Genomic DNA, 14,058 nt, shown 5'->3' with positions numbered 1-14,058 from the left:
AAGAAAAAAGAGCTATCTAGGCTAGCTTCTTGTAGCTTAGCTAACAGCCTCCCTTCGAGGAACGCTCACCCCTGACATCCTGATTTCTATTTTTAGAAAAGGAGGACAGCCCCTAATCTCTGATGATCAGCCTTGACATCCAATGGACCAGATCCCTTGGGCGCACCCTTGACATTAAGCTGTATGTGCCGGAGCAAAACACTCAGCAACCATTTATCTACCGTGGCAAAATTTCTCGCACAACCGGACAATTTGCTTCCTAAGCGTATCGATGGTCTGAGTCAGATCCCTGCTCTACACTGTTTTTTTTTGAGAGAACTCTACACTATAGATATGTTCTTGCCTTATTGGTCGATCCAGAGCGCTAGCCCCTTTAATCTTTTTTTCACGTGCTTGTGATGAAGCTCTTGCTTCTGCGGGGATTTTTATCCTTGGCCGTACAAAATACTGTAATCGTTAAACTACAACAGTATTGAAGGATCTGGTCTATTAGATCAACATGGATACACTGTGCATATTATTTGTACGAATATCTGCTCTTTTGCTCCATCCGCTTCATCCAAACATTCGACATTGATGCATCTAACATCTAACATTTACACTTGCACAAGAGAAGTGTCTATAGATTAAGCATTTATAATTCACTATGTGATCTAGAGTCCAAATGCCCTACCAGGATACAACAACATCATAAATCACAGAGAATAGAACACATGACATGCATACATCCACGGCAAATTTCTGGATACATCCACGGCAAATTTGTACATAAGAAAACATGGTTGGTATACATTAGCTGCAAGCCGCCATTGATATTGTTTTCAGCAAGTATGTAAGATAATTTCTGGAAATTTTATTTAAAGTAGGAAATTAACACATCATAGAGAATACAAGAGATAGAATAATATGCCCACCTTGACATTCACGAACCAAGTTCATAAGAAAATACACTTGGTCTACATCAGCTGCAAGCCGCCCGTTGATATTCGGGTCAGCGTGTATGTAAGACATTTTAGGGAAATTTCATTGAAAGTAGGAAAATGATACTATATAGATCCATGAAGTTACATAACATGATTGGCCCCACCAACTGATTGTGAGATATACTGAACTTGGACACGGACGTTAGCTCCATCATGGAAGATGGAACTAATCCGCTTATAGATCATTCATCTCCTGTTACGACTTTGTTGCTCCCAGACACGACATGGTTGGTTCCAGATACGGTATTGTTGCTCCCAGATACTGTATTGCGGCTCCCGGATACCGTATGGAAGCTCCCAGATACATTATTGTCGTTTCCGGATACGACATTGTTGTTGTCAGTTATGACATGCTTGTTCCCAGATACGACATGGTTGCTTCCAACTACGGTATTGTCACTCCCCGTTACGATAGTGTTGTTACTCCCTGACACACTGTTGTTGTTCCCAGATATGACAGTGTTGTCATTCCCAGAAACAACATTGGTGCTCCCAGATCTGACGGTATTGTTGGTCCCTGATATCGTATTTGGTTGAGGTTGTTGTTGGAGTGTTCTTCTATTACGCTTCACATACAATGGCATGTTAGTGAAAGCCTTACCCAGTGAACGACCAGCGATGGCGATGCCCTTGAACCGTATCAAACTCTTGGGTACCTCGCCAATCAATGAATTATCCGAGAGATCCAAGTAACGAAGGTGGTCAAGCTCACCAATCCACGATGGAATGGTGCCGATCAGTCTGTTGTTGGCAAGGTTGAGCTCCTCCAGCCATGCCAGGCCTGCCAAGGATGCTCCTGCAATGGGTCCTGCAAGGCCGCGCCCGGGGAGCCGCAGCGCCGTGACGCGTCCACTTACGCCGTCGCACTTCACACCTTCCCAGCCACAACACGTGGTTCCGGACCACGCTGCACGGAGGATGACGCCACCGCCGGTGAGGTTCCGGGCAAAGTCCCGCAGAGTGCAGAGGTCGTCGGCGTGGCACGACGTCGCGCTCGTCGCCGGCAGGAGGAACACCAAGCAGAGGAGCACTAGCCAGCATTTCACCATGGATTAAGCTGTGGTATGCTATGTATCCACAAACAGAACAACTCTTTGTAAGAAACCTTCTTTGGGATGGAAGTAATTCACAAGTGCTCTTGGCAAAAACTGCTTGGGTGGTGCATGTTGTCTTATAGTGTGTGTGTGTGTGTGTGTGTGTGTGTGTGTGTGTGTGTGTGTGTGTGTGTGTGTGTGTGTGTGTGTGTGTGTGTGTGTTTGTAAGCATGCGTTACAAGTGGTTCAGTACCCATAGTCCGCGGTAACAAGGCCCACGTCTGCCTCCCAATTCAAACTTGATTTTTGTTGTTGTCTGCCGACTGAAAGCCGTGGACTAAAGTTGGCAACTTCCGCTACTCAATTCAAACTTCTTATAGTACATAATTGCTTGTGGTCAGCTGCTATAGTTCCAATTTATTGTCTACAGCATAAGATACTTGAATTTGGTAGACTGCCTTAACAACCGCCATCTCACTGCCACTGGATAAGGTATAAGTTGTGCGTGGGAAAACTAAGCTATGAGCTGTGTCAGGAAGGAACTGGTAGTTGCTTCTCTCTTGAACTATCCCAATATAAGTTAGGTGTGAGAAAAGAAACTAAGCAACGGACCAAATATATTCCATGTATTAACCCCCAAAGCTTGTTTACTCTGGGCAACCAAAAAGGGAATAATCGTGTGCTTTTCCATGTATATTTGTGTACTTTGTTTTTTTCCGAATGTGTACTCTTTTATGTACTTCAACTTGCAGCAGTTAAGGTACTTGAAATGCACTGAACTCTCCGCTTAAGACAGAAAATGCAGAGAACGAGAAATCTACTTGATGAATGCCACCAGAAGTATCACTATCAAGAGACAAAATACCAATCAATCATGTATGCGGGACGCTATTTAGTGAACCTACTAGCTAGTGTTCACATGTCTGTACTAGCTACAAAGAAGCTGCAGTTTCTCTTGTGACCTGTGGAGATGGAGTACCTACTAGTCACTAGATAAGGTATCACTGAATATCTAGATGAGGTGTACCTAGCTCTCCATACGGTGAGAGCTAGGTAAATAAACTTGTAGTTTAGCTAATAGCCTCCCTTCAACGGACGTTCTCCTCAATGACACCCCTCACAGCCAAACCTCCTTTGGCAACCCTCACACACGAGTCTGCGTCCTGCACTATATGCATGTATCTTCTGCGATCGAGATGGCCGAGCACAACCCCCTTTACTATGTGCCTGACGATTCTAGGTCCACCTAAATGTCTTCCCAAATGGAGATCTTTTCTTGTTTGCAAGATATCAAATGCAGCATCAGCTGGATGCAAATTCCTTTTCCTGGCAGTCATATCCTTTGATAGGGCTGGACGCGAGGTGAGCTGTGTTGGACTTTGGTGGACCGAGCTGAGCTAGTTAGAAAGTTGTGATGAGCCGATAGAACCAACTTGACTCGAACTTAGCTCCTGCTTGGTCCGGCTCATGAGCATCTAAGGGGCAGTTGTTCAGGAGCGATCTAGGGGCTATGTTTTTCCGCTTTTGAAAGCAAACTAAGGACGTATGTTGAACTTGTATTTTCATATGAAAAGTAAAATGATGGTGGTAAATTATGTTGAACATATATCTAGAAACGGCCATAGTAAAGTAAAATGATTATATTTTCATATGAAAAGTGTAGAAATCGAACCAGTAACAAGATAAAGCTGGCCACTATAGCCTCTTTCCATTCAAACAGAGAAGTAGAGAGGAGATATATTTGTTAGATGATAATAGGGCTGGGAAAAGGATAGATATCTCACATGCCTAAAATTAAAGGGATACATTTAGGTTCTACCGCAATAACATAAACACATGACTTAAATGGGTAAATGACAATAACGACACAGAGACAAAGTTCTTATACATCCAACGAAAAATATAGAAACATCCACATGAGAACACCACCTATGATCCATCTCCATGCCCCATACACCAAAATAGCAACATCCACATGAGAACACCACCTATGATCCATCTCCATTCCCCATACACCAAAATAGCAACATCCACATGAGATTCTACATGTAACAACAGTTGACCCAACTGTTGTGAGTACATGACCAGTGAAATATGTAAAAATAAACTGTAGAAACTAATGTAGTTACTAATAGTTGAAATCCACCTTGAGAGGAGTCACTCTTTGAGGTATGCATATGTTCGATGGACCTGTGGTGGAGCGGAGTTCCATGTGACGCATCGACGACGTGGAGTCTTGGCGGCGTGGCATGGCAGGGCCTGGGCGACGGATGTGTGATGATGGATGCGCGTAGGGAGGACGTGTTGTCTGGCGCCGTGGTGGCATCAACAACAGTCCTGGCAAGGTCGATGCGTTAGTATCTGCTCTGAAGATGGATCAATGGAAGACGGTGGCGACGACCTATGAGAGTGCGTCAGACCGGTTTGTGCCGCAAACCTGGTATGTGGCTTGGTTGGGACCTCCGGATTTAGATGTTAGGCTTAGGTGAGAGGTATGGGTGTTCGGCTGACACTTTCTGCACCCCTTCATCAATGGATTGGAGTAGTGACAGATGTTGCCAAGATGACGGCTTCAAACATATTGATGTATTACTTTGTAAGGTTTTGTGAATAATTAATAAATTGGTTACATGCATCGCCCAGATGCAGAGGCCGGGGTCACCCTCCTTCAAAACAAATAGTTGTAATCCACCGCACTCTTGGGAAACTTTGTGGTCTGAACATCCTCCTCCCCCTCCTAATTTTCTGAAAGGAAGCCATGACATAACATAAGGGGTTTAATGTGTAACAAAAATATGGAAATCATACCAGCACATTATGTCTTTATGGGCACCTTTAATATGACTTGCAAGACACACCAATCCCAAAATGATAGCTGGGTTTAGAGAACTCCTAAAGTCATCTAAACCATTCCACCGATGCTGAAAGTTAAGTCTGACAACATGAAGCTAGCTAGTATAGTTAAGAACCACCTTACCATCTTTCCTTTCATAAGGTATCTAGATGCATTCACCTTGCACCAATCAAGAAGACTGAATACATGGTCGTCTGTTATGTTTCCCCACATAAGGTATCATGATGAAGTGCTGGATAAGAATCACGGATTTGGATGATGATGCACCAGATATTTGTTATATCAGTATGGGTGGGTATAGACTGGTTGGTTGGAACGTTATGCAAATAGTCATGTCCATAAGATATTTGTCAGAGTGATTGCTTTAGAAATATCTACCATGATATTTAAAGTTTTTAAAATATACTTCAACACGCACACATACATGCAGATGTTTATGCATGTATGCAGTATATAATTTACGGAAATTTGAAAAATTATTTGAAAAACACCCTTATTGAAATTGAAATATATTATTTTTCTCAAAAGGTTAAATATCACATAATAAGTAGTATATACCCTTAAAAACACCGTTATTGAGATTGAAAAAAAAAATCGAAGTCATTGGCGGTGTCGAATCTTCTTCCGCCCACATCCACTCGCGGTAAGTCGTGAGCAAAGGTCATTCCTGCCTCTGGGCCTCCATCCAGTGTAGCCAAGAAGCAGTGACTGAGTAGTTGTCGATGTAGAACTTAAGGCATTTACGTTCGAGACATGTGTAAGAAATCGTCGCCCCAAAGAAGAAAACACCAAAATCGTTGCAACTGATATTAATGTAAGCAAGTATGTAAGATAAAGTCTGGAAATTTTATTTAAAGTAGGAAAAGGATGCTCTATCCATGAAGTTACATAACACGATTGGCCCCACCAAGTGTTTGTGAGCTACACTGACTCGCAAACCATTAACCTCCTTTCACAACTTTGTTGCTCCCAGACACGACATGGTTGCTCCCAGATACGGTATTGTTGCTCCCGGATACGGTATTGAGAGTCCCGGATACGGTGTGGAAGCTCCCGGATACATTATTGTCTATCCCGGAAACAACATTGTTGTTGTCAGTTACGATATGTTTGGTCCCAGAAACAACATGGTTACTACCAGATACGGTATTGCCGCTCCCAGTTGTGATGGTATTGTTGCTCCCAGCAACAGTGTTGTCATTCCCAGATACAACCGTGTTGTCGTTCCCGGATACAACATTGGTTCTACCAGATCGGACTTTGTTGTTGGTCCCAGATATGATATTGGGTTGTTGTTGTTGGAGTGTTCGTCTGCTACGCTTCACATACAATGGCATGTTAGTGAAAGCCATACCCAATGAACAACCAGTGGTGGCGAAGCCCTTGAGCTGTATCAAACTCTTGGGTACCTCGCCAACCAATAAATTGTCAGAAAGATCCAAGTAGCATAGGTGATCAAGCTCACCAATCCACGATGGGATGGTGCCGATCAGTTTGTTGTTGGCAAGGTTGAGCTCCTCCAGCTGCACGAGGCCCGCCAAGGATGCTCTAGGGATGGGCCCCGCAAGGCCGCACCCGGGTAGCCGAAGCCCCGTGACGCGTCCACTTGTGCCGTCGCAGCTCACACCTTCCCAGCCGCAGCACGAGACACCGGTCCAAACAGCGCGTAGGAGCACGCCGCCACCACTGAGATTCCCGGCGAAGCCCTGCAGCGCACGGAGGTCGTCGGTGTGGCACGACGTAGCACTCGTCGCCGGCAAGAGGAACGCCAAGAATTGGAGCAGCAGCCAGCATTTCGCCATGGATTCAGCTGAAGTATGCTATGTCTACACAAACACAACAACTATTGGTAAGAAATCTTGTTTGGGATGCAAGTGATTCGCAAGTGCTCTTGGCAAAAACTGCTCGGTGGTGCATGTTATCTTATAGTGTGTGTGTGTGTGTAAGCACGCGTTGCAAGTGGTTCAGTAGTACTGTTAGTCCGTGGCCACAAGGACCACAACTGCCTCCCAATTCAAACTTGGTTTTTGTTATCTTCTGTCGACTGAAATCCGTGGACTCAAGCTGCCACTCAATGCCAGTATGCAAGTAGAGAGAGGAGATTAATAATTGAATGATCCCATATGCAAGCAGAGAGAGGGCTCTTGTCACCCATGCCATGCAGAGTAATAGTTGAGTGATCCCGTGCGACTACAGTTCCAGTGCACAGAGAGAAAGAGGGACACCGAAAAATCGTAGGAGGATATTATATGCGAACGTCAATGAATACGATGGTGTGGATGACATGGAATGGCTCGGAAGAGACGACGCACTGTGACCGGCTTAATAAGGGCTGGGAAGATACGATGCATTCTCACCAACCTAAGGTAAAACTTTTTTTGCGTGGGGCCAATGTAAGGTAGTACTCCCTTCGTTCCTAAATACAAGTCTTTTTAAAGATTTCACTAGAAAGACTACACTCGGATGTATATAGACGCATTTTAGAGTATAGTTTCAGTCATTTTGCTTTGTATGTAGTTTATAGTAAAATCTTAAAAAATAATTATATTTAGAAACGGAGGAAGTAATTAGCAAGCACTAAGAGCATTTAGAACCGCATATAGCAAATCTGGATCCTCAAACGTCGGCGGACATGCCCGGACGCGTTCATGAGCAGTGACCGGTCACATTTCAAATTTTCCTTCGCAAAGCTGGACACCTCAATTAGCAAATCTCAATTCCATATAAACACATGCAGCCTACGTGAACGATGCAACATAGATCATCCTGTTATTACATCAGGACATGCCATCGGACTATCAAAATTTGGCATGTTCTACCTAAATATTAGTTATGGAGAAGATCATCCACGGCTGCCCTTGCCCTTGTCAGCGCCTTTGTCGTCTTTCTCGCGGAAGTGGCACACGAAAACGCAAAATGGATCCACCTGGATCTTCTCGTCGTCGGAGTTGTCCGACCCGTCGCTGTCCTTCTTCTCCTCTTTGGGCAGCGCAGCCATGGCACGGGCTGCCCGATTTTGCTCCCAGGCGAGGGCACGTTTGTTCCTCCGCCGCCGCTTCTTTAGGATGTGAGCACAAATGGCTTCCTCCTCTACGGCAGCGCGCGTTACCGCATCCGCCATGCCCTGTCGGCAGCGGGGTGACCCAGGACCACCCTTATCCTCTTCCCATGGTGGGCACACCGATCCCTGTAGCAGTCATACTCCGGCGGACCGGACATGGGGAGGCTAGTGGACCACGATGATCCAGCCCCGGCGGATCTGAGCGCCTGTTGCGCCGACACAATGGATTCGTGTCGGGAAGATCCCCCCGTCGATCGGGCGCAGTTCTCCTCATAGCGGCGGAGTGCAATGCAGACGGCCATAGACTCCTTCAACCCGCACTGGATGACACCATTCAACCGATCCTGACTGGTTAGAGTAAGGTCTGCTGACCCCCCCCCCCCCCCCCCCCATCCCGGAGAAGGCCGGAGATCACTTGACGGAAGCTTTAGTGGCAGAGTTGATTGAAGGGGAGTGGAGTGGACTAGCTAGGATTTGGTACAGCGTGCGTATGGGAACAAATATATGTAGGGTCGGCGTGGGCTAGCGTGGGCCGGCTCAAACGTGGCAGACGCGCCCAGTCGCGCCCAAGCCACCCCATATCTGCCCCAGATTCGGGCAGAATATGAGGTGTGCCGGTAAGTCTGGACGTTTGGGACCAGTTTGAGGCGTCCGTTTATGTCGCTTTTTTGACCGATCACTGACCGGGCCGTCCGCCCAGGCATTTGAGGGTTTGAGGCGCCCGTTGCAGATGCCATAAGTTCACTAGAAATTTGAGATTGTCCTCTAATATAATTTCAATCTAATACATCATGTAATTAAGAAAGTACATCAGGATGTACTCCCAATCGCATGTGTAATGGTTACACAAACGAAACAGATAATGGTAATCAGTCCGCCAATCACCTTAGGCTACTCATAATGCGGAGTATCATATAATAGTATCATACATATAATACTAGTGTATGATACTATCTTCATAATGTATAGTATTATAAATTATATTATTTATTATTATGCATGACACAAAGTAGCATAACATTTAATATGATACGGTATCTATCTATGTTACTCTAATCCTTTCTTTCTTTTTTAATTCTCTACCACATCAGCGTGTTTGCTATTTCCAAATATATGATACTAGCTAAAATAACTATTGGCAGCCTTAGTGTGGGGGGTTATATTTGGTGCGGCCACTCGGCTAGTATGCAAGATTGACGTTGGGCGCTTCTGTATGAAGTTTCAAGTACGGTTTAATAATGATGGATTTGAGTGGGTTTGATGGCCGTTTACCGTGCAACACAACCTAAACTCATGAAATAAATTTTTTTTATTTGGTACTGTAGATTTTTTTAAATGGAAGAGGACCCCGGTCTCTGCATCTGGACGATGCATGCAACCACTTTATTAATTATTCACACAAAACCTTACAAAGTGACACAAAAGTAAGACTAAAGCCACCGTCTAGGCAACATCTGTCGCTACTCCTATCTAGTTGATGATGGGATGCTGATAGTCTGGACCTAATACCACAGACCTTGCAGCCAAACTTAACATCTAAGACCCGAGGTCCCAACTAGGACGCCTGCCGGGTATGGGGCACCCACCAGTCCGGCGCACTCCTCAACCTGGACGCCTGCCGGGTATGAGGCTGCCGCAGCCATCTGCCACAAATCCATGTTTAGTGTTGTACTGCTACATGTACCTTGCCCGGTCTAGCTGCCGTCGATGCCACCACGACGCCAGACAACGCCACCATCCCGCGCTCGTCCATCATCACACGCCCACCGGCGAGACCCCGCTGCTCCATGTCGCTGAGACCCGCCATTGTCGACGTGTCAGATACCATGCCGCTCCTCCTCTTGTCCCCTCCAGCCAACGCTTGCTCCAAAACGATGCCCCCAGGAGGGAGAACGACATCGAAACGTCGCCATCGTCCGATCCGGTAGACCCAGATCTTGGGTTTCCCCCGGAACCTTCCGATCAGGTTGATGTGACCTGCAACGACGATGCCTTGAGAAGGGAACGATGTCCTAAACGCTGTCATCGTCCCCCATGACCGCAGTCGGGCGTGATTTTCACTGGAAGCCACGTCTTCCCGATCTCGCGGTTGGCTGGAACCGAACGGAGTCGCGCCACGAAGAAGAACGCCGATGTCGGTTAACCGGCGGAGATCCGACATCTCCTCACCGGTCCCTCCACGCGCCGCCGGTCGGCTGAAGGCCACCCCGTGGCGGATCCGATCGGGGTTGGATCCGCAATCGCCGCCGCCACCATCTCCGCGCAGATCAGGCACCCGTCGGATGGGGCGCTGCCACCGCCGCCGTCCATCACAGGGCCTCCACTCCGCCGGCTTATCGCGCTTCGGCCACCGCCGCACGACAAGGGATCGCCGTCCCAGCCGCCGCCTTCGGATCCCATGAGAAGGGCCACCCCTGCCGCCTCCAATGAGATCTCGCCGTGTCCACCCGCCCAGGTGCCGTCGGCGCCGGGCCCGCCGCCACAGCGGCCCTCGCCGGCGGCAATGGCGGCAGAGGGAGGCGCGAGAGGAGGCCTGCGGCGCTAGGGTTCGGGGGCCCCTGGCGTCGCCTAGGGGGAGGCCATGCGAGGGGGAGATTTATATTGATATCTTTTCTATAACGTGTTCTAACATAAAAATGTTTGAATTTAAAATAAATAAATAATACTAATCGTATTTTCAAATGGAGTAGGTCCAGTGCTAATCATAGAAATGCACTGTGCACTGCTCCAATTTACTGTCTACAGCGTAAGACAGAGAAATGCACTGTATACTTTGACAGGATGATTGGTAGACTGCATTTACGTCCGCCATCTTTGTATAGGGCCTCTCTGTAAACTTGGCCACAGTGAAAATTAATAATCCTATTAATTTCTACATGTCGGTAAGAATGAGAAACTGCTTGATGCCACCACAAGAATCACGAGGAAGAGAAAAGATCTGGTATGTATGTTTGTTGGATGATATTCAGTGAACCTACTAGCTAGTGTTCAGTCACATGTCTGTACTAGCTAAAAAGAAGGTGCGGTTTTCCTTGTGAGCTGTGAAGATGAAGCACATGAGCCATGAGGCGTACCTAGTTAGTAGATAAGGGTGTGTTCGGTTGCCCGCAGCGATTTAGCCATCACTGCATGTGTCTCAGTTGGGACTAATTGAGAAAAAATAGACAAAAAAACCATTCCTGCACATCGTTTGATTGCCTGCATGGAGACTGCCTGCATTAGAGGAGCAATTTTGGCATGGTGTTTGGTGCCCTGCATTGTTGTGCTGATGCAACTACATGGTGTTTGGTTGCATACACATGATATGATTAAGAGTTAACAGTTACACATAACACATAGAGTTATACTAGAGTGCCTTGGCGACTGCGGTGGATGGTAGCCGCGGCGCCGTCTTCGACATGACAAGCACGGAGTCGCGGGCGAGCCATCCCATCGGCGGTGCCGCGAACAAGTTGCATGTGTCGCCACCACAGAGCAAGTCTGTGTGGAGGGACAAATATGAGGGTGTTAAGGGAGAAATGCAGTGCGCACACCATGGCGGTGTCAGTGCAGTAAGATGCAGGAGAGGAGGATGAAAGGAATGATGTCGGCGACAGTATATCAGGATGCAGGCGAGGAGGCCGAGAGGAACCACGTTGATGGTGGAGCTAGTGTAGCATGACGTGGGAGAGAAGGCCGAGAGGAACGACCCCAACGACTGTTCGAGTGTAGTAGGACACAGGATCAAGCCGCGGGGCATAGGCCTAGAGAAACAATTAAGGAATGTCATTAAACCAGACCACACATATGCATATGTATAATTATGAGAAAGATGTACATCTACTCGTCTAAAAACATTAAAACAGAAAATGTGCAACACGAAAATCGTGTGGAACTGCAAGATGAAGCTACTGGTCGAAGGAAATTTCAAATGATCGACTGTGCACGACGAATTTGACAAAATTCGTCCAACATAACTCAAAAAGTGAACACGAAATTGAACATTTATAACAGACGAAACTACGAACAGACTGACTAAGTGAAACCACAACATCGAAGTGCTTCTTTTTCGTGTAGACTTTATTTTAAATCGAAGCACCGTTATGTACATTAGAAGGGACTAATGTTTGGACAAGATTAAGAGTTAAACGAATAGAGCACATGCAACCTCAGCTACACATTGGTATTAGACAAAACAAGGGTGCACCCCTAGACCCACCCATGTGTTCTCTCTTGCATGACTCGAGTTTGGCTAGTTGGAAACTATATATTTGGCCACTCCTAGCAGGCCTGGCTGCGAGGTGCTTTCAAGTCTGTGCTGTGCAGGCCAAATAGTGAACGCAGACAACCAAAAAACTCATTTTTGTCCCGCGAGAGCCTGTTTGCTCTATGCGGACAACCAAACACCCCTAAGGTATTATTGAATATATTCCCTCACTAGTAGAAAAGGGGGCAAAGGTTCAGGCCGAGTAAGCCCATTAGTCCCGGTTCAGTCTAGAACCGGGACCAATGGGTGCATTGGACCCGGTTTGTGAGCCCAGGGGGCCGGCCGGGCCACGTGGGCCATTGGTCCCGGTTCGTCTGGACCTTCTGGTCCCGGTTTGTGGGACGAACCAGGACCAATGGTCCTGGCTCCTGGCCCACCACCATTGGCCCCAGTTGGGGGCATGAACCGGGACCAAAGGCCCCCCTTTAGTCCTGGTTCATGCCACCAACCGGGACCAATGGTGGTGCCTATATATACCCCCTCGCGCAAGAGCAAAGCACACTGCTCTGTTTTTTCTGGCCGAGGGGGAGAGGGCTTGGTGGTGCTCTAGCTCACCTCCTATGCACACAAGGTGTTCGATGGAATGCCCGAGCCACACTACTTAAGCTTTCTCCTCTCCAAGCTCGACCTCCAAACTCCATTTTCCTCAATATTTGCCTAGGTTTAGCGATCCGTCACGCCCCGCCCCCGTCTTCACCACCGTCGATCACCCGCGCCGATCTCATCACCGGCACCACCGTGGTGAGCCTCTTGTTCTTATCTTCTTTCTGAAAGGAAAAATATCCTTACTTGTATGTTTAGATAGATACTTGTATAATTTTCTTACTTTTATTATTGCATCTTATATAGTGCGATGGTTTTGGTATCCGCCCCCGTCAGCCCTCGTCCTGTCTATGATTCGGATGTGGTATATATTATCTTTATAACTATTGGTTCATTTATTGTTTATGAAAATTATGCCGACCAACGTGACATAGATTTTATTTATCTAGGAGGTATGTGAACCGGAAATTCCAACCGACCCTATTGTTGAGAGGTTAAATTTAGTTGAAGAATAAAACAATTTCTTGAAGGAAAAAATAAAAAAAATTGAGGAGGTGAAGATGATATTGGAGTTGCATGTTGCGGATGTCATCGATGATCACAAGATCAAGATGGATGCAATGCGCTTGAAGATTAGAAAGATTAGAAAATATGCCGTTCATACCGAGGCTTGGTATCATTATGTCGTTGGATCAATTGTTACCTTGGTTGCGATTATGATCGCGTTTGTTTTCGCATTGAAATGTTTTACATAGTTTCAATGTATGGTTTAATTAATTAGATGCTCTGGAGAGCTATATGTTGTTAGATGAGAACTATGTATGTACTTTGATTTTAATGTGATGATGAACTTATATTAATTTGGTCACTTCATTATCTATTCATGATGTTCTGTAATGGTTTTTGACACACTTAATTATATATAACACACACAGATGAACCGGCAATGGATGTACGGTGACAGACACACCTCCGAGTACATTAAGGGCGTGCATGAATTTCTCGAAGCGGCTGAGGCAAATAAGCAGAATGGTTTTATTTGTTGTCCATGCCCTAAGTGTGGGAATACGAAGTCTTACTGTGACCGGAAAATCCTTCACACCCACCTGCTTTACAAGGGTTTCATGTGTCGATGGGAACGACACCTATGGGATCACAAGAATCCCTACTACGGTTAGCGGGGCGCGGGGTCGTGGGAAGAGCGGATCAAACAGATAGTACACAGTTTGTTTATCCAGGTTCGGGCCGCGAGGATGCGTAAAACCCTACTCCTACTTTGGTGGATGTATATTCCTGTTCTTGAGCTAGCTCTGGGGCGTTAGGAGCTCCAAAAAGCC

The 14,058-nt window shown here is 46.5% G+C and overlaps 2 protein-coding genes across 3 annotated transcripts; both read right to left on the bottom strand.

Moving 5' to 3' along the window:
• Positions 1-897: 897 nt before the first annotated feature.
• LOC125553100 (uncharacterized) lies at positions 898-2,139 on the bottom strand. Its single transcript, XM_048716865.2, has one exon. It carries the CDS (start codon positions 2,030-2,032, stop codon positions 1,166-1,168), a length of 867 nt encoding a protein of 288 aa, XP_048572822.2. The 5' UTR covers positions 2,033-2,139; the 3' UTR covers positions 898-1,165.
• A 3,559-nt stretch (positions 2,140-5,698) lies between these two features.
• Positions 5,699-6,776, bottom strand: LOC147977013 (receptor protein kinase WSS1-like). 2 transcript variants are annotated; one of them, XM_087519137.1, is made up of 2 exons: positions 6,337-6,776; positions 6,055-6,190 (listed from the first exon to the last, which is right to left on the bottom strand). In XM_087519137.1, the coding sequence occupies exons 1-2, from the start codon at positions 6,671-6,673 to the stop codon at positions 6,186-6,188; spliced, it is 342 nt and encodes a 113-aa protein (XP_087375263.1). In that variant the 5' UTR covers positions 6,674-6,776; the 3' UTR covers positions 6,055-6,185. The 2 variants fall into 2 exon arrangements, with proteins under 2 accessions (XP_087375262.1, XP_087375263.1); XM_087519136.1 differs by having other exon boundaries at positions 5,699-6,776.
• Between the last annotated feature and the right edge of the window lie 7,282 nt (positions 6,777-14,058).

Source organism: Triticum urartu, chromosome 4A (assembly GCF_056163025.1).
Source record: "Triticum urartu cultivar PI428250 chromosome 4A, HENAU_Tu73, whole genome shotgun sequence".
In the NCBI taxonomy this organism is placed as follows: domain Eukaryota; kingdom Viridiplantae; phylum Streptophyta; class Magnoliopsida; order Poales; family Poaceae; genus Triticum; species Triticum urartu.
This window is presented reverse-complemented; position numbering and strand designations above follow the sequence as displayed.